This window comes from Chiloscyllium plagiosum, chromosome 1 (assembly GCF_004010195.1).
Source record: "Chiloscyllium plagiosum isolate BGI_BamShark_2017 chromosome 1, ASM401019v2, whole genome shotgun sequence".
In the NCBI taxonomy this organism is placed as follows: Eukaryota; Metazoa; Chordata; class Chondrichthyes; order Orectolobiformes; family Hemiscylliidae; genus Chiloscyllium; species Chiloscyllium plagiosum.
The window spans coordinates 154,068,234-154,093,692 of NC_057710.1; the positions used below are offsets into that span (position 1 = coordinate 154,068,234).

The following is a 25,459-nucleotide window of genomic DNA, read 5'->3' on the forward strand; positions in this document are numbered from 1 at the left end:
AGGGGGCATAGCTTTAAATTAAGGGGTAGTAGGTATAGGACAGATGTTAGGGGTAGATTCTTTACTCAACGAGTCGTGAGTTCATGGAATGCCCTGCCAGTAGCAGTGGTGGACTCTCCCTCTTTATGGGCATTTAAACGGGCATTGGATAGGCATATGGAGGATAGTGGGCTAGTGTAGGTTAGGTGGGCTTGGATCGGCGCAACATCGAGGGCCAAAGGGCCTGTACTGCGCTGTATTTTTCTATATTCTACTTTCTATGTTCTAACAGTGTCCATTCCCTTGACTATACTATCCCCTATTACATGAATTCATCTCTTCTCTTTGCATAAATGGCTCCCAGTACCATGCTGCTGTGGTCAGTTTGTTCATTTCCCCTTACAGTCCCAGCTCTTGCACACACAGGAGGAATAGTAACTCATTGGCTGCTCACCTCCACGGCCCGTAAGAGGGCATCAATAAACTGGTGAGCTGGCTTTAGGGCTGGATCAGTGTTGGTAGCTTGTCAAAACCATTCCAGTGGATTCCAGTGCCCTTATTCAGATGGATGCCTGGCTTTGGGCATGTTGCTCCATTGCATCACCAATTTCAGGTCTGAAAACAGGCTTTTAAAAACTTCCCATAATTTCACATCTTCCCCAAAGAGGTTTTGGTCTTTAAATTGTTACATTTATTGGCAGCAGTTGTCAAACAAAGCAGTGACTGTAATATCATGCATTGGCCATCTTTATTGTGCGCTGATTTAAAATTCCATCATTCCGTCTGGTTGCAGTGCAACATCAGGAATCAATAGTAAGAGTTTCAACTAAATTGGATATTAATTCTAAAATTCATCTTTGTCATAGTTCGTTAGAAAGTTTGAGTTGTGTGTTAATAGCAGAAAACCATGCTTTGGTTTCACATGTTTTCTCATTTTGGTTAAAAGACAATGTAGTGAAGAGAGTGTTTCTGCAATCCCCTAATACCATGCAATCCATGTTTAAAATTGTTATGTACCATTCCATGTGGCAGTAGAAGAAGCATACTTTTCAAACCCATTCACTTTACAAATTCAAAACCAACATCATCCAAAGTAAATGACCTGGTGCCAGAGCCTTTGAAGACACCAAATGTCTCCTTGGGCATCAGCTACCCTGAATGTTTCCAGTGGGAAATGGCAGCCATTGAAAATTGCAACTATTCACACTAGTGAACCATGATGCCAACTGTGTCACTTTGTATTTGAATGAAATTGAATTTATTGTCACGTGTACCAAGGCACAGTGAAAAGCTTTGTCTTGCGAGCAATACAGGCAGGTCACAGAGTTAAGTAGCATAGACAGTAAATAATAGGTAAACAGCAGCAACAACAAAAACACAGGTACAGGCGAATGTTAAGAGTTTGAGAGGCCATTCAGTATTCTAATAACAGTAGGGTGGAAACTGTTTTGAAACCGGCTGGTGTGTGTGTTTAGGCTTCTGTACCTTCTCACCAATGGTAGAGGTTGGAGAAAAACATTGCCAGGGTGGGATGGATCTTTAAGAATGCTGGTGGCCTTCCCTTGACAGCGGGCCTGGTAGATGGATTCTGTAGATGGGAGGTTGGCCTTTGTGATTGTCCGGGCCGAGTTCACCACTCTCTGTAACCGTCTCCGACCTTGAATGGTACAGTTGCCATACCAGGTAGTGATACATCCAGACACAATGCTCTCAATGGCATATCTATAAAAGTTGGCAAGGGTATTCGCCATCATGCCAAATTTCCTCAGCTGCCTGAGGAAAAAGAGACATGGAAAGACTGCAAAGTCATTCCACCTATAGGAGCCAGTAATACACGTTCCTGGCACATCACCTCTCCAATCACTGATCCCAGAAAAATGAATAAACTTATAACAAGCTCAGTACGTTTAAGGATTGAGCTTGGACAATCACTTGAAACCAATGCCCACCTTTGAGCAGTTAGTCTATTGTTGTCAGATCCTTGCATCTTTACAAGCTCTCCTTTTTATAAAAATGACATGAACGGAGTACCATTTGCTTATACAAAGAAGCAGTTTTATTCTCTTTAAGTTGTGAACAATTAACCAGTTCTTCAACATTGAGGATATGAAATCTCTTGTAATTTTTGATGTCTTTGAACAGTTTAAAGAACCAGCACCGTTGAAACTTTTTTGAAATATAACTACTCTGAAATTGACAGCTGATTTTGCGCTTGTCCTGAGAAGTTTCAGTTTCGGGATGATGAAAGAAACAAACAGGATACAAAATAAAATGACGAGTGTAAGAGAACAAAGGTGGAGCTAGAGACGCTCCCCCTATTGGGTACCAAGGGTCTTTTTACCTTCCTTCTCTTTACACTTAAGAGTCATAGAGATGTACAGCATGGAAACAGACCCTTCGGTCCAATCCGTCCATGCTGACCAGATATCCCAACCTAATCCAGTCCCACCTGCTAGCACCCGGCCCATATCCCTCCAAACCCTTCCTATTCATATACCCATCCAAATGCCTCTTAAATGTTGCATTTGTACCAGCCTCCACCACATCCTCTGGCAGCTCATTCCATACACATATAACCCTCCGTGTGAAAAAGTTGCCCCTTAGGTCTCTTTTATATCTTTCTCCTCTCACCCTAAACCTATGCCCTCAAGTTCTGGACTCCCCGACCCCAGAGAAAAGACTTTGCCTATTTACCCTATCCATGCCCCTCATAATTTTGTAAACCTCTATAAGGTCACCCCTCAGCCTCTGACGCTCCAGGGAAAACAGCCCCAGCCTGTTCAGCCTCTTCCTGTAGCTCAGATCCTCCAACCCTGGCAACATCCTTGTAAATCTTTTCTGAACCCTTTCAAGTTAATTGAGTGATTGCACTGGTTCAGGGTGTAACTGAAAAACCTTGCTTCAGATAGAAGTGCTTTGTTGATTAAATATCATCTGCCCATGATCCAGGATGGGAAATCGAAAGCAACCACTGAAACTGCAAGCTAGTTCTATTTGCTGCACTTTTGGGTACAATACACCGGACAGGGAGTGACATTTCATTCTGAGAGTGTTTTGCTCCCTTCAGTGCTGAGAGTTTTGAATAAATTCACCTGCAAGTTTATCTCTTCTGAAACTGTTGGCATTGGAGGCAAAATTTGTATAAAAGTGCATTACAGGTAGCTTAAATAGGGTGTAACCACCAGGTTTCACAGCTAATTTATAATCATCCTGACATGACTAATTAGAGAGCTTGCTGTTACAGATATCTAATACCATGCAATCACATGATGCTGAGCCAGCGTGGAGCAGTGAGGGAAAGAGATTGCTACTCAGTGTCTGCTGCCAAGCTGCTTGCCTTAACTCCAGCCTGCTGTAATTCCGGTATTCCGATGACCCAGGGGGAACATGAGGGCGATGAGTTCTCGGAGTCTAAAGTCACCGATCTGTCCCATACTGCGACTGCAGGTATGAGATTTGTTTTTGGTGTATTTTTCTATTCAGTCTTCTACAATACAAAATCTGTGGAATAACATTTCATCTATTTCCAGAAATGATAGTGTTCTTTACAGAGATCACTATCCATCTTCCAGTATGTAGAAGAGGAAAATAACGTAAATGGCCATAGAGAAGTGATAATTGATAATAGTCATTTCTTCTATCTCCCAGGAAAAAAATATTGTCCTTCAAGTTCTAGGTGACTCAGATAAGATTGAATTGGTGCATTAATGGAGAGATGCAGTATCTAGTTTAGATTGGCTGGAGCATATATTTGTTTAGTTTCTGAGCCTAACAGTATCCATTGTATATGGCTAGCAGAGTGTTCCCAGAATCTCTCTAGTCCACCACTCTCTCCTCATTGTTAGTGATTTAAACTTCCTTTAACCCTGTTTCTGTTTATTTTACAATCAGTTCTGCTATTATCTTTGTTCTCCTATTATAACTTCCTTTTTAAAGTGTCAAAATGTTCCTTTACCACCACCCTCTTATCTGCAGAAGATCCATGCCTTATTCTTCTGAAGTAATGGCTATAGTAGTAAAGACAATAATCTTGATTGCAGGTCAATTACAGGGCAGTGGTTCAGGCTTGGAGAGTGTACCACAGAAGGTTTAAGCTAGCCAGCAATTTACAGTGTGTTTCAGGATTCTCTTGTACGTTGAAGAAACACAGCATTGAAAGTTGATAGCTTTTCTTTGAGCATTTTAAGTTATTAGGAAGCCATTTGTCTTGGGGCTTGTCTTCATGTCTTCTAATGGTCAGCTTAACAAAAACTTTCAGAGGCATCTGAAGTTTTGAGATAAAGTTGTGTGTCATCCCCTTTGGCATTGGACATATGTATAACATTGGAAACTGTCTAAACTTGTACACTATTCAAGTGGCAGAGGGTGCCTGATACCTAGCGCTGTACTGTCCATTTCTCCTCAGAAAGGTGAAGAGAATATTTTGGGGGAAGAACCAAACCTATTGTTTTATGTGTACACTGTGCACCTTCGATCTCACTAAACATTCTCCATTGTATTAACTTTTTCCCTCCTTCTCTCAGGTTCTGAAGGAATGGTGTCATGCACACGAATTGTAGGGGATTGGAAGAGACTCCAGAAACCTCTGGATATCAGTTACCTGCAGTACCTGTGGGAGGCTCGGGTCAACATCATCACCTGTACGAGAAACTGCAGAGCATGGTCTGCACCTTACGATGGGGAAACTCCAGATGCTGAAATTGTTGGCCCCGTTTTGCCAGAGGATTCCAGCAAACCCAGCAGCAGGAAGTCAGCTAAAGGCCAGCACAACTCTGTCATCAGGAGGACTAGGTTGAAGTCCAGTTCCACCAGGGAAAAGATGCAACTGGACTTGGAATGGGATAACAGCTATGACACCGGAATGTCTCCAGGCTCTGAGGAAGACCCCTTGCAGCCATATTTACCTTTTATGCCTAATGAAGAAACTGGGAACCGTATACAACCGGTCGATCCTCCCAAACACATTCAGGAGATGAAGAAAAGTGCATTAATGCTCATAAGAGGCTCTTACATCGAGGAGTCAGATTTCCACGATGACGTCATGGTTTATAGATTGTGTGCAGAAAACGATGCTCAGGATATTGTTGAAAACAATTCAAAAAATGTCAGAAAATCAACGTCTGTGAAAAGCATCGATCCGAAAACGCAGACATGCAATGGGCCTGCCAATCGAATACTGTGGAGCATGGCAAAGAGCACAGCTGCAGAGAAGGACACCTCAGTGAGTGACAGATCTGAGCAGGGCATGGAAATGGAGTATTCGGGACAGGGGCCTGCACAAATCGAGAAGAAACAGGAGGATGGTCTGTGTCTACCAAACACTGAAGCCAAGTGCTCCAACCAGCATACCATGAATCTGGAGGCTGATGATTTTCTTTCCCAGTATCAGGATCTCCTCGCAAAGCTAAACACTAATCCTGGAGATTCAGCGGCACCGAAGCAGAATTTGTCTGAACCAAGCACTCCCACAGAAGAAGATGATGATTTTGAGAAATTCATTGAGCCCCCACTTACCGACAGTGTAACATTTCCATTTGGTCCCAAAGTGCACCTGATGTATTCCAGTAATCCTGCTCGAATACATGGAGCTCCATTCACAGGCATGTTATAAAAGTTATATATAGGAATAAGTATAAATATAGGAATTATTTTGTTTTTTGTGTTACAATAACTGAATTAAAAAAACACTTAGCTAAGCTTTGACAATGGGATAGCAAACCACATTTCCAAATGTGTGTCTGAAGCACAGGCAGTATTGTAACCCCTGTGGATTGTACAGAGATATTGATAGATTATTTGAATGAACAAAACTGGTAAATGGATTCCAATGTAGGCAAATATAAAGCCATCTAATTTTGATTTAAGAGAATGGAACAGGTCTGTTCCAAATGGTGATGAAGTAAAAACCATGCAAGCCAGAAGGTACTTAGGCTCTGGGGACCTAGAACATTAAATGTCATGCACATGTACAGAAAATACACAAAAAAACTACTGGATAGGGAACATATATCAACGTGGCTAAAATGTAAACTGTAGAAATCGTACATCAGTTAGCTTTTCCCTTTCCTGAAGCTGGCATCGTTGAAACCAATTGTAGACCCTGGTTGAGATCAATTAATTCAGCACAGTTCGGAGCTATTGCAAGCATGAAGTTTGCATTACTTACAAAACATTATTTTTAAAATCACTCCTCCTTATTGATTTAGATGCAGACAATTCATTGCTTCCTCTAAGCTTGTCTTTTCCTCCCTCGTGCGTGTTGATTTCTGCTAAGGATCTGTTCCAAGGGCAGAGGACACCTCTTGTGCCATGCTCAACTATCCCATTTCTAAAAACCTTGAAGGTTATAGTAAATGGGATGATGTTACCGAGGGAGTTAAAAACAGTACAATCAGACAATGTGGGAAATATAATTGGTGTCACTGATGGTCAAGGCAGCAGCTTCACCTTTTGCTGCAACTCCTTTCCTGACTCACTTGTCCTTTCTGTTTACAGGACCATTCATCAGCGTTTTATTGTCAAAGCTGGAGAACATGCTTGAAAATGAATTGCACGTTAACTTGTTGCTTACTGGGATTGTTGCTCGACTGGCGTGTTACCCGCAACCCCTTCTCCGTTCATTCTTGCTCAATACGAACATGGTCTTCCAGCCCAGTGTTCGCTCCCTCTATCAGGTACAATGAGATTGACCACACTCCAACAAGTCCCAGCACTTCACAGCTTTAAATAGCAGACTTTAAAAATGAGCAAATTGTAAGTTGACCTTATCTTGTATAGCAAATGTAGTTTTAACTGGCACCTTATGAACCAGCACTAACGATAAACCAGCAAACATTATGAACCTGGAATACCAGATGTTTACTGTATTATTGCAATCTCTCTGATGTCCACGCAGTCAGTTGAGGGGTGAGTGAGAAGGCTCTCTGTCAGTAAGTTTTATTTAAGACAAAGTGGCATTATATTTAAGTAATTTATGCTGTAAATAAAATATAAGTATAAAGTGTAGTGTAAAGTGATGTGTATACCCCTTACTTTATGTTTCGAATACTTAGTGTGTATTTTAATATTGATCAGCTGGCACACTCCTGGTCCCATAGGTGCTGGTTAATAAAAAGTTTGCTGTACTTAAAATATATTCTGTTTACTAGTTCCATTTAATAGATGGAGCCTGTCATTTACAGGAGCTTTTATATGATTCAGGCTACATTCCTGTGTTTTTTCTGCTGGTGTTTTAATGAATTCTTTTAATGTTTTGATTATTTTAATTCTGAAAATTCATTTCATTTTTGTTTAAATCAGCGATTTTTGATTATTGCTGACTAGTTTTTCTTTGAGCTGCTCTTTTTCTAGACCAGTGGTAATGGGGTTTCCTACTCTAAGCCCATTTAAATTTACATGGTCCATGGCCAATCCTGGACATGTGACTGCCTTCTGTGCGAGGTCGTCAGCAGCGACAAAGGGAAAATACAAGTTTCAGGTTTTCCAGACCTTCAGCTGTGTATCGCTCTGAAACAGAGGAATAGGGGCCTGATTGTCCACTATTCAGTGATCCTTGGGTCTACTTTTGTGAGCCCTCTCAGATTCTCAGTGGTTTCTGGGCGCTTAGGGGCAATGATGCAGAAAACCAGAACATGCACTAAAACAAAACAAAGAACCGTGGATAGTGGAGATCTGGAACATTCAAAAATAGGAATTGCTGGAGAAACTCGGTGGGTCTGGCAGCATCAATGGACAGAAAGCAGAGTTAATATTTCGGGTCCAGTGACCCCTGGAAGAGTGCTCATCCTAACCTAAGAATCCTGACCCTCCTTAGGTTAGGATGAGGACCCTTCCAGGGGTCACTGGACTCGAAACATTAACTCTGCTTTCTGTCCACAGATGCTGCCAGATCCGCTGAGTTTCTCCAGCAATATCTGCATTTATCTGTTTTGAGAACATTTGTTGTTGCCTTATTTAAATAGATCTCACAGACCTGAGACTAGCGCAAGTGCAGACTAAGATTTGCATGTCTCAGAAATGCCCAGGGCCGTATAAAAGTGTGCGAAATCCAGAAATTGACTGTCTCTGACTTTTCCCTGATGCATCCTCTGTGCTTACTGCAAAGTTTAGGAAAATCAACGTGTTGCAGTTTGAGAATGTAGATTTTCCTTTTTGGAAAAGATTTAAGAATGTGTTATATCTTAATATTATGGTTTAAGACAAAGCAAGAACACATAGATACAAAATCCCATTGAGCTAGAGGAGGATTGGATGCACTGTAATGAGCTAATTATCCTTTCTGGTTCCTCCAATAACGCTAGCATTAACAAACACTTCATTATCTCGTCACTGGTCACTTAAAACCTCAGCCATGTTATGGTGAGATGGTTCTATTCAGGTGACTCCCCAGTATGGAATATCTGCTGACAATGTGCTGAGGCTTTACAAGTATTTGAGTTAGAAGCAGGAGTAGGCCATTCAGCCCCTCGAGTTTGTATGCCACTCAGTAATGTCATGAAGGCCTTATGCCCGAAACGCCGATTCTCCAGCTCCTCGGATGCTGCCTGACCTGCTGTGTCTTTCCAGCAACACACCCTTGACTCTGATCTCCAGCATCTATAATCTCACTTTCTCCTCAGGAGGTCCTGGCGCAGAAAGTCAAGGGTAGCCTCTGATACCAGTCCAGGGCCAAACAGCCACACGGAGTGGTCAGAGTCAGGATACTCTCTGAAGATGGGTTGAGGAGATAAATGTTGAGCAGCCCTACACCTTTTAATTTTTCTTCCCTGTCAGGCACTTTCTTCCTCCTGGAATGAGACGTGGAGCGATATTAAGGGAGATGAAAGTGGTTGGCACGGCTGGTACTGTTGTTGTGAGTGGGGAGGTTTCTGCAAAAGACCAAGTTGGCAGGGCACAGGGACGGTAGGGTCCTAGTATCAGGTTGGGGATGTATGAGAGCGACTGAGAGAAGATGTTGCAGGCACGAGTGAGACTGGTACAGCTTGAGCCTCAGTGGGAGGTGGGTACAGTAGAGTAGAGAGGGTGAGTGTGAGGTAGCGGAGAGAAGCTGGTGCAGAGAAGGGCATTGACCTTCCTACATTAATGCACATTCCCCAAGATGGCTGAAACTGAACCTGGGTGCCAGCCTCCGACTAGACTGACATGCTCTGGTGTTGTGCACCCTGCCCCCCACTGTTAGTGCTGAAGGAAGAGGACATCCTGGGTCTACACCACCCTGTCCAGCAGGAGCTCCGGGTCCCTGCCCACAAAGTGGGGCACCCGTTTCCCATATCTGCCACTTCCAGTTAAAATACCACGAGCCATGCAAGGCAGCTCTGGACTGACGGTGCTTTTCCAAGTGCACATGGGCTTATAAAGATGGTGGTGATGCCAGGTTTGCCAGTGAATTACAGAATATTCTGGCCTTGGTGTCGTTCCCAGACGATGTATGGTGAGATGGGTCTGGAATCTGCTGAGAGAGGTACTTTAGATGCCCACTAAGTAATTAAAGGGGCAAGTTTGTTGAGGTATTGTGAGAGATCTCACTGGACCTCTCACTGTGGTGAAAATCCCTCCAAAACATCCGCACAACTGACACTGAGCTTAAAATAAACATCAGATTCAGCCCGGAGACCTTTGCCTGGAAACCAAGTAACAAAAGGTCGGTTTGGGCTCAATAGAAAAGTAATGGAGCCACCCCAGCACTGATACATGAAAGAGAAAGGGCAGTTGTTTGTAGTGTGCATCCAGTGGCTGTATTGCAAATGCAGGAAGAGCAATCTGGAAAAACTCTCAACTCTCAGACCTACCTGTCTGAGCCTATTGTGTATCCCAGAGCACGGTGCCACTGCTTTGATCCCACCGGTGCTCTGCTCTGCATGCAGTGTCACCACGTTTTGAAGTTTCTGCTGCCCCACTTTGTGCCCAGTGACATCCTGCTCTTTCATGTCATGGTGTCCAGCTTTGCAGCCAACCAGCACTCAACCCTGAGCCTAACTGGCACCAGCTCTGCCAGAGATGCCCCTTTCATCCATGAAAATGCAAATTGCTGGAGAAACTCAGCATGTCTGGCAGAAAAGAGTTAACAATTGGGATCCAGTGGGCCTTTTTCAGAATTAATTGTAGCTAGGAAAAGGTTGGTATATATGTTGGGGAGGAGGGACAAGTAAACAGTAGGTGGAATTCAGCCAGAGAGAGAACCAATTGGGCAGGTAATAGACTAGATTGACTGAAGTGTAGGTGATTTGCTGCTTCACCTGGAAGGTGTGTCTGGGGCCTTGGATAGTGAGAAGGGAGGAATTAAATAAGCAGATATTATACCTTCTGTAATTGCATGGGATGGTGCCGTGGGGTGTGATGACATGTTGAGAGTGAAGAAGGAATGGACCAGTGTGGACCGGAGGGAACAGTCCCTGTGGAAGGCTGATGAGGGAGGGCAAGGGAATATGTGTGTGATAGTGGCACCCCTCTGGAGGTGGTGGAAATGGCAGCTAACAATCCTATGGATGTGGATGCTGGTGCGATGTGAGGTGAGGACAAGGGGGACCCTATTGCTGTGTGGGAGGGAAGAGAGTGGAGTGACAGCTGAAATGTGGGAGATGAGTCAGATATGGTTGAGGGCCCTGACAACCACACTGATGGGGAATCCTCAGTTGAGGAAGAAGGTGAACATTTCAGAGGTCTCCTTGTCAAACTTGGCATCATCAGAACAGATGCGATGGAGGTGGAGAAACTGAGAGAATGGAATATTTTTTAAGGAAGCAGAGAGTGAGGCCATTCCTGTTCTGTGCCAGACCAGAGGTGACCAAACAGAACTATGACTACAAGAGTAAATGAGGGGCTGGGAATTTGACAGCAAACAACTTGCCTGACTCTCTGGAGCTGCCTCCTTTACCGATCCATCTGGTGCCTTTTTGTAGTAATTTCTTCTCATATATTAAGTCAATGATATTTGCATTGACTTGGCCAAATCATCGGCTGGATGATGAATGTGTATCCAAAGGCTTTATTTTTCTTTCATAGGCAGTGAACTTTGCTGGCAAGGTGAGCATTTTGTGCTCATATTTAATCGCCCTTTTAGGAAGCGAGCCACTGCATGAAACACTGTGGTCCACTTGGTCATTTGAACATGCGTATTTCTGGATCAGAAACACCAGCAAGTGAGATCTCATCTTGAATGATTATCAGTGACAACTGTAGACCCTGGAGACCAACAGTTTGGAAGGGCATTGGATAAATTGAGTCAGACGGAAAGCTGAGCTGATTGAGAAAATGGCCCAGAGTAAACAGAGGCCAGCACCTTCTCTCACACTTCTTCTTTTCCAGCCAATGGAACAGAAGCTGCTTTGAGCACGATGTTGCTGAGCCGCACCAAGCAATGCTTAACGTTGAACTGACCACCGAGGCACGAACTATCTCATGAAGCTGTGTCAAAGACTTTGGGTACACACTTTAGCAGTTACAAACAATTCTGAAACAGCAGCCACTTGCACAATCTCAGCAGGTGCTAATATAAATCAGCTAGCAACACATTTGAAAATAGTTGACAGTTCTTTTACAAGGTGCTGGTGAGGTGTCCTCCCTGTTGCTGAACATGTGTGTGTTTGAGGAATGTTGTTAGCTGGAGAGCTGAGCTCCAGTGTAGCAGACCTGGTGATAAATCAGTGTTACAGAAGTATGTGGGCGTTTTGAAGGTAAACCAGTCTCCACCTTAGCACAAAAAAGGTTATTTTGTTGTATTTATTATTCAGTCTTTATTAATGTTCTGTTGTGCACTGTGAACACAGTGACATTAAGAAATCTAATTGTCAGTGCTGGAGTCGCGTAGATTTGCAATGTCTGAGCCATGTTTGTGTAAATGTTGTTGTTTCATTACACAACAAAAACATATTTGATGTGCTTGGTGTGACCTTAACAGCTATTAAAATATGTGAATAAAATATGAGGAAATTGTTTTCTATCTTAATACCTCATAAACGTAGAACTCTAACTTTCAAAAGTTTTAGTTGAAAAAGAGAAATGCAGATACCAAAATAGTGAACGATATTATAACATCTTTGTCCAAATCTGTAGTCATTGATTATTTAGATATAGAATAGCCATCATTCTCCTTTACCAGGCTTCCAATCTTGGTGTGCAGCTCCCCATGTATATCGTCCTTTAATGCCAGCTTCTAATTGTTGGCATGGTCTGCCCATCGAAGTTCAAACTCCTCTACACACACATTCACAGCACAGGTCACTAGCTGGCTGACTCCAGAGGGAATAATCATTTTTCATCTTCCAAGCTGAAGACTCTGAGGGCATGTGGAGTTTCAACCTTGCTGTCCCTGCTGAGCTCAGCTAACAGGGCAAGATTAATCAGCATTGTGAATACCGTGATCTGTATGGAACTGTGCCACAGTGATTTGTACTATTTGATTATTTTCTTTGGAAAATAAATAGCTGAGAAAAAAAAGTCTGTTCAATACGATCAAGGTAATATATTGCTGTATTATCATGTCAATTTTGCAAAACATTAAACTGGAAAAAGTGAGGACTGCAGTTGCTAGAGGTCAGAGTTGAAAAATGTGGCACTGAAAAAGCACAGCAGGTCAGGCTGCATCCGAGGAGCAGACGAATTGGTGTTTCGGGCATTAGCCGGAACATTAAATTGGCTTATCTTACTGATGTTTCGAAATCATACTAATTCTGAATTGGATATGAGTTTGGAAACGATTTCTATGACGCTAGTAAAATAAGTTGAAAAAGGGTTGCTCAGGTCAAGTAATTCCATTGTTTAAATTAAATGAGAGGCAGTATGATAATTATTGTTTGTGTTTACACAGGTGCTGGCATCTGTAAAAAATGCAATTGAACAGTTTGCTTCTACAAGAGAAAACTTTTCTTCATACCTGACTGAAACACGCAAATATTTGCTCTCTCGGGTAGAGATCTCCACTTTGCACAAAGGGGTCTTGACAGGCGAAGGTATTTTAACATTATTTTGAAACATTCATCCAATTTTTGTGCAATCTAACAGCCATAAGATGCCACTATTTGATCCATTGTGCCTGAAAGAGTTATACTTCCCTGTACCCCTGTAAATTGTACTTTTAAGCCTGTCCCAAACAATAATGTGCCTGAGGCATCAAGATTCATAAAATGCTGCTTTGCAGTCCCCTGAGTGAGACCAAATAGATTAAAAAATCAAGGCCAAATCAAGAAATCAAATATGGAAATCCCCATCCCCAACAAAAAAATTGCTTGACTAAAACGAATCCCGGAAACCTTATTTTACATAAGGTAATACTTATTGTGCTTCACTGTTTCCAGGGTTGTCACAAAAGTTATAAAGAGTTTTAAAAATACAACAAATTCCCTAATTTACCTGGCCTTCAGACCCAGGTTGACTGAAAGCATGGACTAAGTTTCATTATGAACCATCGGCATTTGCTATGATTCAGATCTGGAAGCAGTCCCTACCCAAATGCAACATTACACAAATAACAGATAATGACCATGTCCAGCAATTGCCACTTGAACTTCAATGGCATTAACCATGCTGAATCCTCCACGATCAACATCTTGGTGGTTGCCAATGACCAGAAACTGATCGGCACCAACCATATAAATACAGTAGCACCAAGGACTAATCAGAGGCTGACAATTCGGTGGCAAATAACGAATGACCTGATTCTTTGGAGCCTGTTCATTATTTACAAGGCACAAGAAAGGAGTGTAATGGAATACTTCTTTCTTGTCTGGATGAGTGCAGCTCTAACAACACTCAAGCAGCTTGACACATCCAGGATAAAACACCACATCTTGATTGGCACCGCACCTAACACCTTTTACTTACTCTCTCCACTACATGCATAGGGAGAGCAGTTGACAGGGACACCCATCTACAAGATCATAGAATTTCTACAGTGTGGAAGAAGGCCATTCAGCCCACCATGTTAACAATGACCCTTAGAACATCCCACCCAGATCTACTTTCCTTCCCTATCCCTGTAACCCTGCATTTCTCATGACTAATTCACCTAGCCTGCACGTTAGTGGATTCTATGGACAATTTCCCATTGCCAATCCACTGAACCTGCATATCTTTGGACTATGGGAGAAAACCCACACAGACACTTGGAGAACGTGCAAACTACACAAGAATTGGAATTGAATCTGGGTCCTTGATGCTCAGGCAGCTGTGCTAAGCACTGGACCACTGTGCCACCAGATACAGTGCAACAACTAAGCAAGGCTCATTAGGACAATATAAAATAGCCATCAGTATGTATGATGAAATGTTTGTATCAAATCTTTAAAATGATTAATACACCACAGTAAGGGATTGCTTTCCTTAGTCGCACTTACGTAAATCAGGAACCTTCCTGTAATATTGCCTATTTCAGTGTTAGTGGATCAAAATCTTAGACTCCTTCCCCAAAAGTGCTGCATGCCTACATGACATGGACTTAAGTGATTCAAGAAAGCAGTTCACTACCTTGTCATGGGCTCTCTTGGGATGGGTGATAAATGCTGACATAGATACTAACACACATCCCATGAACAAACAAAAATAATTAACTAGCCAGCCCCATAGCTTGGCCACCTGTGTGCCTGTTAATTCCTGCACTCCAAACTACCGTTGACACCACCCAACCCAGCACAGCTTCAGTGCTGGGGAATGCTGGCTTTGAGAGATCACCCCTGTACTGTATGATCATTGACTACTCTGTTACCTCCTCAAAAAAACACAAGATTTTTCATGCAAGGTTTATACATTTTGAAATCCATACTATTCTTTATTATATATTTTGTTTCTAGATACTCTTTCCTTTTATGAATTCTATTATTTTTCTGACAATCGATGCTAAAACGGTTTTCTGTAATTCCCTGGGTATATCCAGATTCCGTAAGTGTTTGAATTATATAAACTATCTTTCAGTTGTATCTACACACATTTTTCTAACATGATTAAATATGTATAGTAATGCCTGTTATCTCTTCCCTAAGACCCTTTTAAAAAGGTATCGTGCAATCCATTTGGACTGGAGTTCTGATTAATTCATTCAATACAACCCTTCTTTTATTTTAAATGCACTTGCCTCATTGTTCATTTCATCTTTCAGTGTCATGTGCCCCTGTTCCACTTCCCTGGTTTTAAAAAAAACAGCAAAATCATTTAATGGTGTTGAGTATGATCTCTGAGCTCTACATCACTTTTTGTAGTGGTTAGATTGACTTCAGTGGAATGGATAATTTCGCAGCTTGACACTAATGACAATTTTCCATTAACTCATCCGTTCTCTCCACAAATACCGCCTGACTTGGAGTTTCCAACAATTTGACTGAAGTGAATCCTGGCCATATTGTGTAATGGGCTGCTTCTTTATTCCTTGTTCAGTGAATAAGTAAACAATTGATGATATCAAACCTTAACATGCCAATTAAGTCCACCATCAGGTTCATTGAAGAAAGTAATTAGCCCGCACAAGGTGGTTGTGAGAGGACAGTACTGGTTCAGTAATGTCTATCCAATGTTCAAATAGCTTTTGGACACCTACAATTCAGACTTGCTCAAATGGCTGTTCTTTAAATATGAGATATTGATGCCTATGAAACTCTAATCCTTCAGAGCTTTTAGCTGAGATAGGAACATGAAGGTAGACAAAAAACGTAACTCCACATCAAAAAATGGTTCAAGATCTCTGCAATGGGCAGCAAAAGAGAACTGAATTATGAATTCAGAAAAGTGCCTTGTGCACATGTCAGATCAGATCACTCATATAGTTTAAATGTTTAAAAGGTTTTTTAGTCTCCATATTCTGCCTTTCTGTGAGGACTGAGCAAATAAGGATTTAGAAGAAAACTTCATGGAATAAACCATGTGCTGACTGAGTAAAAGCATAAATTGTATTACAGGAAAAATATATACATGATTAGTAATTCTTTTTCTTTCCTGGAAATTATCTTGCAGAAATTAAGCACAATCAAAGTATTGCAGATAATGGACACAAGCCTCAAGGCAGTACTCAAAATGCACAGCACCCACCTTTAAGTAAGCCAGTGGCTCCTTGGGTTCCCTCGCCTGTGAAAAACTCAATCAATGCAGCTGTCATCTTCACAGAATTTCTTAAGGAACTTGCAGCCATTGCACAGGAACATTCCATTTTATCTCACATTCCACTGGAGGAATGTGAAGAGTAATTGTTACAAGTTTGAAGAAGTGTTTTAATGCAATTGATGCAGTCTACTTAAATCTTTTCCAAAGTAATAATGTATTTCTCCCAGGCCTTAATTACAGTAAGAGAGAGAGTGGAACAATTTTGTCTCATTTTGAGGCTTGAAACTTTTAGGAAATGTTGATGTTTAAACGCAGCAGCCTTATTGTCATAAAAAACACACGAGTAAAATTGTCTCACTATGCAAGCTACCATGTATGAATGCGGACAAAAATTTAATTAAATATATATTGTATTTTTGAGTACATATAAATTACAAACACTTCTGGTATTTTGTGAAGTTTAGATGTGAACATTTGGGTCTGATCTTTAAATGTCTGATGATATTCATTCTATAAAGGTTGGCTGCGAATAGTACCAAAGATTAAATGAATGAGGACTGAAAATTTCTGCCACTTTTGCTAATGAAAAAGGTTTTTAAACATTATGAAATCTCAAATGTGTCTGGTGTAGTGACCAGAATGTGAATGTGACAACTGCAGAAAAGTAGTAAAGCAGTGAAATTGTTTGCTTATGGAGATGACAAATTGTTTTATATACTGTTAAGCTGTTTGTATATGTACAGTCAATGCTGGCAATAGGGGAAAAAAACCATAATTGTGGTTTTACTGTTGTGTTGAATTTTTTGCACCATCAATAGGAATTGTAAAATCAGATTTCTAAATTTAACATTGTGTTGTGAAACTACTATGCAGGATTTGAGGGTTAATGGTATTTATAAGTTCATCCTGAAGAGTAAGATAACTTATTAAATTGTCAGAACATTCAGTAAAATATAGTTTGTGACTCAGTGCAGGATACTATGTTAGGCTAGTTTACTTGGGAGTTGCTCACTTTGTCTACTGCAGCAATTTAATTCCAAGCATTAAAGTTCTCTTAAAATGGGTTCTGAATGGTTTTTATTTGAGATATACATCAAAGCTAGAAATAAATTTTTAATGTTATTGTTGTTACCTTTTTATGTGAAATGTTGCAGTTAAGAATCTTTCACTGTAACATGAGTACTTGAATAATTTATTTTTTAATAGGTAACAGCATTTCTATCATTCCACTGCAATCTATTGCCAGAAGAAGTTGCAGTTTCCATTAATTGCAATTCTATGAGTCAATGTTTAATGGATATTGAACATTCATATGACAAAAGGAGTGTCAATTTGCAAATCAAACTCAACCAATTAAAGTTCATAAATAGAAATTACTGAAAATAGCATACATCGACATAAAGTTTTAGGTTTGTGACGGAATGATGCTCCATAACAGCATTGTCACCATCTACAATATATATGCAGTATAACACAGCTTATACATGTTTTCAATACAGAAATCACAGACCCATATCTGAACAGAAGTTGACAGTCAACTCAATCTACTGCATATAAATTTGATCAGTAAAGAACACAAAATGACAGCCATTGTTCATACATGTTTAAGTTGTTACTGAATTATCCTGTTGGATCATGGTTTCAATCAATTACATTTAGTATAAGTTGTACTTTACATGATCATTTCACAATTCAGATAGATCACTTGCAATCTAAGTAATTCTTTAATGTTCATTTTACTGAGACAGAATTATGTAAGTGCTGTAGGCAACCAGTAGAATACATTTTAATATGAATAAACACTTTTTAGAAAATGAAGACTCAAACAGCAGACTCCTGTGGACAATAAAATGTCTCAAAATTCTATCAAAGTTATTCTACCAGATTAAGGCAAAAATTCAATTTCAATACTGATTGGTTTCCTGTAATGGTTGAATTAAAACAGTTCTACTTTGCCTTGATTTCCATTCTTTCAGGACAGTTTCTTTTCCAAAATAAATTTCACCACAGTAGGAGCAGCCCGGCCATGTGTTGCTCTCTGAACCTGGCCAATAAGCTTATTTAACACTTTCCAATTTCCTTGTTGTATTTCAGAAACCTAGGAAATAAGTGAAAAGAATGGATGAAGCGCAATCTATCTTTGAATGATGCAGAGGAACCTAACAAATTACAAAGAAAAGTTTAGCTCAAAAAATCAATATGAATTGTGCATCTGTTTAATAAAACCCCTAAGGGATGTTAATCATTACATTATTTAATCGAGTGTGGACACTGATCAGTTTATTTTATATTTTAATTTTGAATAGAAACACTGAATCGTTAATGCACACTATAATTACATCACTTCTTCCTAACAAATCTTGGGTCATTCAATCATCAACTAAAAGCATTACTATTTTGGATACATGACCTACCAATACTTCTATTCTAGTTCTCACATTTATGGTATAGGTGTGACGACCATTTGCACTTTCTGCGACTATCCTGTTATTTGCCTTTTAAGTCTTGGGTCAGGCCTTCTGGGACATGTTTTGTCTGGATTTCATCTGTCAAGGTAAGCTTTGGCCAAGGTAGTTTAGATACTTGTGTTCAAGCCAGAGGAGCAGAGATTCTAGAGGAAGTAATCAATCAGAGTTGGATTGTGTGGCTATACTGGTTGTCATTAGACAGACTGCACACCTCCTCCCTAAACCCTTGTCGTGATGTCCTCCATGTGAAATTCCCTCAATTTCTCCTGAGAATCAGTCACTAGGTATGAACATAAATTATATTGGTACTGAACACACTTTAGGAGAAAGTGAGGACTGCAGATGCTGGAGACCAGAGTTGAAAAATGTGGTACCGGAAAAAACAGCAGGCCAGGCAGCATCCGAGGAGCAGGAGAATCGACGTTTCGGGCATAAGCCCTTCTTCAGGAATTCCTGAAGAAGGGCTTATGCCCGAAACGTCGATTCTCCTGATCCTCAGATGCTGCCTGGCCTGCTGAACACACTTTAGCCAAAGTACAACCAGCAATATTTAACTTATGAAATTCTCCTTGTATTGGATGACTACTTCAGTAAACAACACTAGGCAATAGTTGAAATAGCAGTTTGATAATCAATTTCTGATCAGAACTCTACTGCATCATATTATTACCCAACTGAAGTGGAGACTTTCTAGAAAAAAAGATGCTGCCAGATGGCTACTGTAACTTTAATAATATAGTTAGAGACACATAAGCAAAGAAGTCTGTGCCAACCTATCTACACCCAATTCCAATTTACAGCACTTGGCCCATAACCTTGAACATATGACATTTCAAATGATCATCCACATACTTTTTAAAAGGGCGTGAGGTTTTCTGCCTCTACTACCCTCTCAGGCCGTGGATTCTAGATTCCCACCTCCCTTTGAAAGACAATAATTTTCCTCAAATCCCCTCTACACATCCTGCCCTTTGCCTTAGAATTATATCCCTCATTCCTGATCATTCAACTAAGAAGAACAACTGCTTCATACCCACCCTATCCATGCCATTCAATCTTCAACACACCTCAATCATGCTCCCCCCTCAGCCTTCTCTGCTCTACATAAACAACCTGAGCTTATCCAGCCTCTCTTGACAGCTTAGATGTTCCATCCCAGACAACATCCTCGTGAATTTCCTCTATATCCTCTCCAGTTCAATTATATATTTCAAATAGTGAGATGACAAGAACTGTACACAATACTCTAGTTGTTGTCTAACCAAAGTTTTGTATCTCTCCAACAGAACATGCTCTCATTAGTAACCACTCAGCTAATTTTTGTGTCATTGGCAAACTTATTTATCATATCTCCCACATTCTCATCCTTGTTCTTTATAAATCATGAACAATAAGGGACCCAGCACTGATCTCTTTGGTACACTACAGCACACCAGCTTCTACTATCACCCTCTGTCTACTACAACTCAGCTAATTTTGGATCCAACTTCCCAAGTTACACTGGATCCCATGTGCTTTTATCTTCTTGTCAAAGGCTTTGCCCAAGATCCACATAAACTACATCAACTGCACTACTATCATTTACACACCTTACTGCCTCGAAAACTTATGTCAGGTTTGTCAGGCGTAACCTCCCTCTGATAAAACCACACTGACAACCCCTAATCAAACCTTGCCTCTCCAAGTAGGGATAAATTTTCTCCAACACTTTCACTATCACTGATATGGAACGCACATGCCTGTAATTGCCTGATATATCTCTATCATCTTTCTTTAAAAGTGGAACCATATTCGTTGCCCTCCAGTCCTTTGACACCTCCTAAATTCTCTACCTACCTCTTTCTTCCTCTGACTGAAGATCAATGTAAAGTGCTTTCTTAATAACCTACCAATGTCCCCTTGGTCCCTAATGGGTCCCACTCTTTCCCTGGTTATCGTCTTCCCCTTAATACGTTTATAGAATATCTTGGAATTTTCCTGAATTTTATCCACTAGAGTTTTATCATGCCCTCTCTGTCCTTGTCTAGTTGTTTTCTGAAGTTTCCTCCCCTACATTTTCTACCCTCTTCATTGATTAGCTCCCTTGTACCTGCTAAAGGTATCAATTCCTTCTTATCTAGTCCTAAATACTCCAGGACATCCAGGGTTCTCAGACCTTGTTGCTCCTGTAAGAGAACTTGCTTGGGCCTGTACTCTCCCCATTTCCTTTTTGAACACCCCCACCTACCCTGTTCTGTAGATTTTCCCATAAGGTGTCTCCAGTCTACTTTGTCTAGATCCTGCCTAATTTAAACAAAACCTGCATTCCCTCAATACAAAGCCATTTTTTATAGTCTATGCTTTAGCTTTTACAAAAACTTAAAATTGTGCTTATTGTGGTCACTGTCACTAAAGTGCTCCCCCACTGCCATCTTGAACAGCTGCCCAGTTTTGTTCCCCAGCTTAGATCCAGTACTGTACAGCGCTTGTTGGACCTTTTACATGTTGACATAAAAAGATCTCCTGAATATATTTCAAGAAATCTGCCCCCTTTAAATCCTTTACACTATGATTATCCCAATTAATTACCATATTATTATACTGAGGCATACCTCACTGAATTGTCTACATATTTGCTCCTCTATTGCCTGCTGACTGTTGAGAGCTATAATACACTCCCAGCAATGTGAATGTCCCCTTTTTATTCCTAAGCTCTACCCACAAAGTCTCATTTGCAGATCCTTGCAAGATTTGTTTCTCCTTACTGCAGTAATTGACTCCTTATGTAGTAATATACCATGAACTCCTCTTCTTTGTTTCAGCTGGAGATTCTATACCCTGGAATGTTGAGTTGCCAGTCCTGCCCCTCCCTCAACAACGACTTTGTGATGGCAACAATATTATAATTCCATGTGTGAATCCACACCCTCAAATCATCTCTCATAACTATAACAATCCTTGAATTAAGGTAGAGGCCATTCAGCCTGGTCTTACTCCCTTGAAAGTCAACATTGCTGAACTCTATCTCTTGCTGTGTCTCTATCATACTAACACCACGTTCCCTCCATCTTTCTCCACTATCGTCCTCCACTACCAAACTAGTTTTAACTCCTCCCAATAGTACTGGCAAACCCACCCGCAAGATGTTGGTTCTATTCTGGTTCAGGTGTAGACTGTCCCACCTTCCAAAGAAACTGTCCCAGTGATCCAGGAATCTGAACCCCTCTTTCCTATTCCTGTTCCTCCTTCCTGTTCCAATGCTTCAGCCACTCATTCATCTACTCTGCTTTTATATTTTTGTACTCATTATATGTCATTAGAAGGCTAGAACCAAGTTTTAAACTTAGGAAGAATGTGAACATTAGCAGTGAGTAACAACAAAAATAAAAGGGAATGTGTAAGAAATTAATTTTGGGTGCATAACAATTTCTTGCTTTATTTGTACTCTGCTCTGATTACTCCTGTAAAAGCTGGACAACTCAGGGAAATAAATATTGACGTTTTGAAAGCAGAAGAGAAAGTGCCAGAGGTCTTAGAAAACATCAAAGTAGATAAATCTTCAGGACCTGGTCAAGTATATCTGAAGACGTTGTGGGAAGATAGGGAGGAAATTGTGGAGCCCCTAGCAGAAATATTTATATCATTTGTAAACACGAATAACATGCTGGAGGACTTGAGGTTCGGTAATGTTGTGCCATTGTTTAATAAAAGCTGGAAGGAGATGCCTGGAAACGACAGACCTGTGAGTATGACATTAGTGGTGGATAGGTTGTTAGAGGTGGTTCTGAAAGTTAGAATTTACATGCATTTGGAGAGGCAAGGATTGATTAGGGATAGTCAGCATGGCTTTGTGAGAGTAAAATCATGTCTCACAAACTGGATTGAGCTTTTTAATGAAGTAACCAAAACAACCGATGAGGGCAGAGCAGTAGACATTATTTACTTGGACTTTAGTAAAGCCTTTGACAAAGTTCCACATAGTAGACGAATTAGTAAAGTTAGATCACATAGGATTCAGGGCGAGCTTGTCAACTGGATACAAAATTGGCGTTATGGTACGAGACAGAGGTGGTGGTGGATGGTTGTTTTTCAGACTGGAGGCCTGTGACCAGTGGTTTCCAGAGAGATCGATACTGGTTTCACTTTTGTTTGTCATTTCTATAAATGATTTGGATGAGAATAGAGGTGACATGTTTAGTAAGTTTGCCGGTGACACCAGAATTGGTGATATAGTGAACAGTGAAAAAGGTTAGGCAAAAGTGAGGATTGCAAATGTTGGTCATCAGTCAAGATTAGAGTGGTGCTGGAAAAGCACAGCAGGCCAGACAGCATCCGAGGAGCAGGAAAAATCGACATTTTGGGCAAAAGCCCTTCATCAGCGATAAAGGTTATCTAAGATTACCAAGAGATTGTGATCAATAGGGCCAATGGGCTGAGGAGTGGCAGATGGAGTTTAATTTGAATAAGTACGAAGTATTGCACTTTGGCAATGCAAACAAGAACAGAACTTATACAATTAATGGTAGGGCCGTGGCTAGTGTTGGAGAACTGAGACACCCTAGGGGTTCTAGTATGTAAGAAAGCGATTAACATTCGTGTCTTCATTCCTCAGACCTTTGAATATAGCAGTTCGGACATCATGTTGTTGAGGCTACCTTTGGAGTACTGTGTACAGTTCTGGTCACTTGGCTAAATGAAGTATATTAAATTAGAGAGGGGTCAAAAAAGATTTACCAACATTTTGCTGGAACGGAGGGCTTGAGGTATAAAAGTAGACTGGAAAGTCTGGGATGTTTATCACTGGGATACTGGAGGTTGAGGATTAGCTTATTGAGGTTTATAAAATCATGAGGGGTATAGAAAAGGTGAATGACCAGGGTCTTTCCCTAGGGATGGTGAATGAAAAACTAGGGGTCATGCTTTTAAGGTGAGAAGAGGAATGTTTGAAAGGGCATGAGGAGCAACTTTATTTTTATACAGAGCGGTTCGTGTGTGAAATAAACTGCTAGAGAAAGTGGTGGATGCAGTTACAACTTTTAAAACACATTTGGAATCAGTTCATGAATAGGAAAGATTTGGAGGGATGTAGGCCAAGTGCAGGCAGGTGGGACTGGTTTGGTTGGGAACATAGTCGATGTGGACTGGTTGGACGGAAGGGTTCGTTTCCATGCTGTATGATTATGTGAGGTTAATGCTGGTGGAATTTAGATGATAATCTTCCTTTTCATTTTCAATATCTAGCAAGAGAATACTATGTTACTGGCACTATACAAATGCAAGTTACTGCTGTTTCCTAGTTGTCTCTGTTCTACAACATTGTGTAATTTTTTCCCCCCAGTGTCAACTCACTTTAAATTGAGTCTCAGGCAGGTCTAAGCTTAGTTCTCAGAAAAGGTTACTGGACCCGAAATGTTAACTCTGATTTCGCTCCAGGCAAAAGTGGGTACTGCAGATGCTGGAGATTAGAGTGGTGCTGGATAGGCACAACAGATCAGGCAGCATCCAAGAAGCAGGAAAATCAATGTTTCGGGCAAAAGCCCTTCATCAGAAAGGAGGCTGGGAGTCTCGGGGGTGGAGTGATAAATGGGTGGGGGTAGGGCTAGGGAGCAGGTAGCTGAGAGTGCAATAGGTGGATGGAGGTGGGGGTAAAGGTGATAGGTTGGAGAGGAGGGTGGTGCGGATAGGTGGGAAGGAAGATGGACAGGTGGGACAGGTCAATGACAACAGTGCTGAGCTGGAAGGTTGGAACTGGGGTAAGGTGGAGGAAGGATAAATGGGGAAACTGGTGAAGTCCACACTGTCCGTGGGGTTGAAGGATCCCGAGGCGGAAGATGAGGTGTTCTTCCTCCAGGCATCGGATGGTGAGGGAGTGGCGATACAGCCGGCCCAGGACCTGCATGTCGTTGGCGGAGGGCAAGTTGAAATGTTCAGCCACGGGGCGGTGGGGTTCATTGGTGCCAGTGTCCCGGAAATGTTCACTGAAGCACTCTGTGAGAAGGCGTCCATTCCCCCCAGTGTAGAGAGAGACCGCATTGGGAGCAACAGATACAATAAATAATGTGTGGAAGTACAGGTAAAACTTTGATGGATGTGAAAGGCTCCTTTGGGACCTTGGATGGAGGTGAGGGGGAAGGTGTGGGCGCAGGTTTTGCAATTCCAGCGATGGCAGGGAAAGGTGCCATGAGGGGAGGATGGGTTGTTAGGGGGCGTGGACCTGACCAGGTAGTCGTGGAGGGAACGGTCTTTGCGGAAAGCGGATAGGGGTGAGGAGGGAAATATATCCCTGGTGGTGGGGTCCGTTTGTAGGTAGCGGAAATGTCGGCAGGTGATGCGATTTATGTGAAGGTTAGTGGGGTGAAAGGTGAGGACCGATGTGGGGGGGGGGGTTCTGTTCTTGTTATGGTTGGAGGGGTGGGATTCGAGGGCAGAGGTGTGGGACGTAGATGAGTTGCATTGGAGAGCATCTTCAACCACGTGGGAGGGGAAATTGCAGTCTTTAAAGAAGGAGGCTATCTGGTGTGTTCTGTGGTAGAACTGGTGCGCCTGGTAGCAGAAGCGGAAGAATTGGGAATAGCATTTTTCCAGAAGGTAGGATGGGAGGTGGTGTAAACCACGTAGCTGTGGGAGTCGGTGGATTTGTAGAAAATGTCAGTGTTGAGTCGGTCATCATGGATGGAGGTGGAGAGGTCTGGGAAGGGGAGGGAGGTATCAGAGATGGTGTGGAATGTGCTGAAGTTGATGAACTGTTCAACCTCCTCGTGGGAGCACGAGGTGGTGCTGATGCAGTCATCAATGTGGCGGAGTGGGGCCAGTGTAACTATAGAAGATGGACTGTTCTATGTAGCCAACAAAGCGACAGGCATACCTGGGGCCCATGTGGGTGCCCATGCCTACCCCTTCATCTGGAAGAAGTGGGAGGATTTGCAGGAGAAATAGTTGAGTGAGGACAAATTCAGCCAAACGAATCAGAGTGTCAGTGGAAGGGTGCTGGTGGGGACGTCAGGAGAAGA

The 25,459-nt window shown here is 41.6% G+C and overlaps 2 protein-coding genes across 8 annotated transcripts in view; one reads left to right on the forward strand and one right to left on the reverse strand.

Moving 5' to 3' along the window:
- fhip1aa (FHF complex subunit HOOK interacting protein 1Aa) overlaps window positions 1-16,606 on the forward strand; it is a 195,130-nt gene extending 178,524 nt beyond the window's left edge. For all 4 annotated transcript variants that reach the window (XM_043699724.1, XM_043699704.1, XM_043699695.1 and 1 more), the window contains 5 exons: window positions 3,224-3,426; window positions 4,503-5,579; window positions 6,475-6,653; window positions 12,785-12,926; window positions 15,916-16,606. In XM_043699724.1, coding sequence (XP_043555659.1) covers window positions 3,224-3,426; window positions 4,503-5,579; window positions 6,475-6,653; window positions 12,785-12,926; window positions 15,916-16,145 — 1,831 coding nt within the window. In that variant the 3' untranslated portion in view covers window positions 16,146-16,606. The remainder of the gene's footprint in view (window positions 1-3,223; window positions 3,427-4,502; window positions 5,580-6,474; window positions 6,654-12,784; window positions 12,927-15,915) is intronic.
- A 576-nt stretch (window positions 16,607-17,182) lies between these two features.
- Window positions 17,183-25,459, reverse strand: part of gatb (glutamyl-tRNA(Gln) amidotransferase, subunit B) — a 71,812-nt gene continuing 63,535 nt past the window's right edge. For 3 of the 4 annotated variants that reach the window (XM_043699751.1, XM_043699738.1, XM_043699762.1), the window contains one exon: window positions 17,183-18,100. In XM_043699751.1, coding sequence (XP_043555686.1) covers window positions 17,975-18,100 — 126 coding nt within the window. In that variant the 3' untranslated portion in view covers window positions 17,183-17,974. The remainder of the gene's footprint in view (window positions 18,101-25,459) is intronic. The other variant, XM_043699747.1, reaches the window with a different exon arrangement.